A 3,402-nucleotide genomic window follows, 5' to 3' on the forward strand; every position below is an offset into this window, starting at 1 on the left:
CTACTTACTTATGCTAAAACTATTAATATTTCATGAAAAAACTGAATGATAAATAGCATACCATAATAGTAATTAGTGGTGTAATAAAATAAGTGTTTTGTCTGGGGGGAGGATGTACAAAATAAATTATTTTTCTTCCCACTCCAAACGATAAATAATTGTATCTTCGCCATATAATTATATTTGTTATGAGGAGTTATGATACCTAAATCCCCTTTATAATTACGTCAGTGATAGTAAGGTAAATAAATATTTCTGTTTTGTTCCCTTGTACCAAATCGAGTTTTACTTAAGTCAACAAAGTTAAATACACTGGTGATGTTTTATGAGTACCTCTACGAAAGTATATCATTCAAGGCCGTATTTGGGGGTTCAAACCCCCCCCGAAACTTTTTAATAGTTAATAAACTGAACTTTAAAATTTAATAATTTACATAATAATACAGATAACTCTATAAACATATTTATATTGTTGTAAAATATTATATTATTTTATAATCCAGAAATTGTGTGGATACGAATTCTAATGGCGTATTTTATAAATAGCATATTAAAATATATACGTCACTAGCGATTAATTGTAAACGATTGACAGACGACGATAACATGTTGAAGAGTGGAATTATTATCTGTAGGCCGTATTACCGTTTTTCAAAGAACGTTATCGGTATTCAGTATCTCCAATAATAATATTATTAATAACTTTATTTTATACAACAAAATCGTTTATTTTTTTTTTTTTTCATAGTTGTATGTACATGTTATCTTGTACCGCCTGCTTGAGACTCATAGAGCAATGCGAATTTTACTGTGTAAGGTGTAACTCTGTGTTGAGACGTCCTATGAACAAAGTTATTAACTATTAAGTGGTGATATTTCTCTTGGAAATTAATATAATACTCGTGTTTATTTTAATTTATTTATATTTTCTATAAAATGTCAACTCGTAAGAGCAATTGTGCTAATACTTTAACAAACTATTTTAATAAAAAAATAAAAACAACCCATGACGGAAATGAAGTCTGTACTTCAAGTCCAGTATTGACTGCAATCACACCAGGTACAACAGAAAAATCTAAGAGTGATGTAGCTGATATTGGTTGCTGTTTTGATCAAAAGGTTAGTGATGAATTAAAATATAAGTTACTTTCTAATGTTTGGATTCCTGATGAAAAGTTTAAATTTCCTATATCAGGAAATAGAAAGTTAAAATTTCAATTAAATTGGATTAATCGATTCCCTTGGTTATGTTACACTAATATGCAAGGTTCTGGAGCGGTGTGCAAATATTGTGCTATATTTTATCATAACTTTACCGGTAAAGGTGCACATCAAAAACCCGGCGTATTAGTAACAAAACCATTCAATAAATGGAAAAATGCAATTGAAATTTTTAGCACGCATAAGGACACAGAGTATCATAAAAACAACGTTTTTTTTGCTGAAAATTTTATTTCCATATATTGCAACAAACAGTTAGATATTTGTCAAAAAATTGATTCGGCACGTGCTAATCAAATAGTTGAAAATAGAAAAAAATTAACACCAGTTATTCAAACAATAATTTTGTGTGGTCGTCAAGAATTGGCTCTTCGTGGTACATCTGATTCTGGACCACTCACTTTAAATGAGCCAGTTCACAATGATGGTAATTTTAGAGCTCTTCTGCGAATGCGAATGAACTGCGGTGATAAAATGATGACTGATTGTATTGAAAATGACACATTTAAAGTTATGTATTTAAGTCCTACTATTCAAAATATTTAAATTGATATAATTGGAAAAATAATTCAAAATTGTTTAGTGGATAGAATCAATAGGGCAAAATCATTTTCAATTTTAGTAGACGAGACGACTGATATATCGCGAATTGAACAAATGTCACTTTGTATTCGATATATCGATGAAGATCCTGAACATCAATTCATTTTACGTGAAGATTTTTTAAAATTCGTGTCGGTAGAAAATACGACTGGTAAAAATTTAGCCAATATCATTTTAGATAGTATTAAATCTCTTGGAATAAATCCGAAGTATATGGTAGGACAAGGATACGACGGGGCGGCTGCAATGAGCGGAAATTTCAAAGGAGTGCAAGCAATTATTCGAAAAGAATATCCGGCCGCGCTTTACGTACACTGTAGTGCTCATTCTTTAAATTTGGCTCTCTCTCATTCCTGTAGTATTCAACATATTCGTAACTGTATTGGTACCATAAAATCGGTAGGAAATTTCATTAAAGGTTCAGCAATGCGAACCGAAATTTTAAAAAAATACATTAAAGAACAATTTCCTGAATCTAAGTGGACCAAACTTACATCAATGTGCGAGACACGTTGGGTAGAAAATCATGACGGACTAATAAGATTTACAGAAATTTATGGGGCAATTGTTAATACATTGGAAGAATTACAGTTCACTCGTGATATTGAAACGTCATCAAAAGCATTACAATTTGGAAAAACTATTATAACCAGTGATTTTGTAATAAGTATGGTCTCAGCATCTATACTTTTTTCCTTAACATTGCCACTGTGTAAGAATTTACAGTCTGTAAATTGTGATTTAACCGAAGCAATGGCGTATGTTGATATTGTACTACACGAAATAAATGATATGCGAAGTAATATGGATAATACATTTTCCAATATTTTTAAAAAAGCTGAGGCTCTTATAAAATCAATTGATGACGAAGAATGTATAAGAATACCTAGAATTGTTGGACATCAAAAAAATCGAAGTAATATTGTCGTGAATTCACCTGAAGAATACTACCGTATTACAATAGCTATTCCTTTTTTTGACGACTTCATTGAACAGCTTCAAACAAGGTTCAATAATCATAAAAAAATAATTTCTTCATTGCACAAGTTATTACCAAAAACATGCGATAAATTTGAAATTGATTTAAATGATTTTGAAATATATTCAGAATTTCTGGATTTAAAAGTACTGCCACAAGAAATTAAACTGTGGAAAAGAAAATGGACTGACGAACTAGATGTAGACCGTCCAAATTCGGCTATCGAAGCGTACATTAAATGTAATTATGAATATTTTCCAAATGTATCTTTTCTTTTGAAAATATTAGCTACATTACCAGTTTCGACTTCTACACCAGAGCGCTCATTTTCTACTATGAAAAGGCTAAAAAACTTTTTACGAAATTCATTTGGTCAAGAACGTCTTACAGGTCTAGCACTTTTGAGTGTGCATAGACAAATTAAAATAAATCCAGACGATGTGATCGACAGTTTTGCAAAAAGAAAAAAAAAGACTGATAGACTTTGTGCTATAAAAATGTATTATTTTAAAATTTAAACTGAAAAATGACTCATAAAATTTTGTATTGTATTGTATTTTAACTTTAGTATACTTCAAAAGGTAAATTTTGTAAAATAA

The 3,402-nt window shown here is 30.1% G+C and overlaps 1 protein-coding gene across 1 annotated transcript; it reads left to right on the forward strand.

The window, feature by feature from the left end:
- The first annotated feature begins 936 nt into the window (after positions 1-936).
- On the forward strand, positions 937-3,402 carry LOC126904958 (52 kDa repressor of the inhibitor of the protein kinase-like). Its single transcript, XM_050684363.1, has 4 exons — positions 937-1,507; positions 1,550-1,708; positions 1,805-3,302; positions 3,372-3,402. Exons 1-4 carry the CDS (start codon positions 937-939, stop codon positions 3,400-3,402), a joined length of 2,259 nt encoding a protein of 752 aa, XP_050540320.1.

The sequence above is a fragment of the Daktulosphaira vitifoliae genome, unplaced genomic scaffold, assembly GCF_025091365.1.
Source record: "Daktulosphaira vitifoliae isolate Bord-2020 unplaced genomic scaffold, ASM2509136v1 Scaffold_4, whole genome shotgun sequence".
In the NCBI taxonomy this organism is placed as follows: Eukaryota; Metazoa; Arthropoda; class Insecta; order Hemiptera; family Phylloxeridae; genus Daktulosphaira; species Daktulosphaira vitifoliae.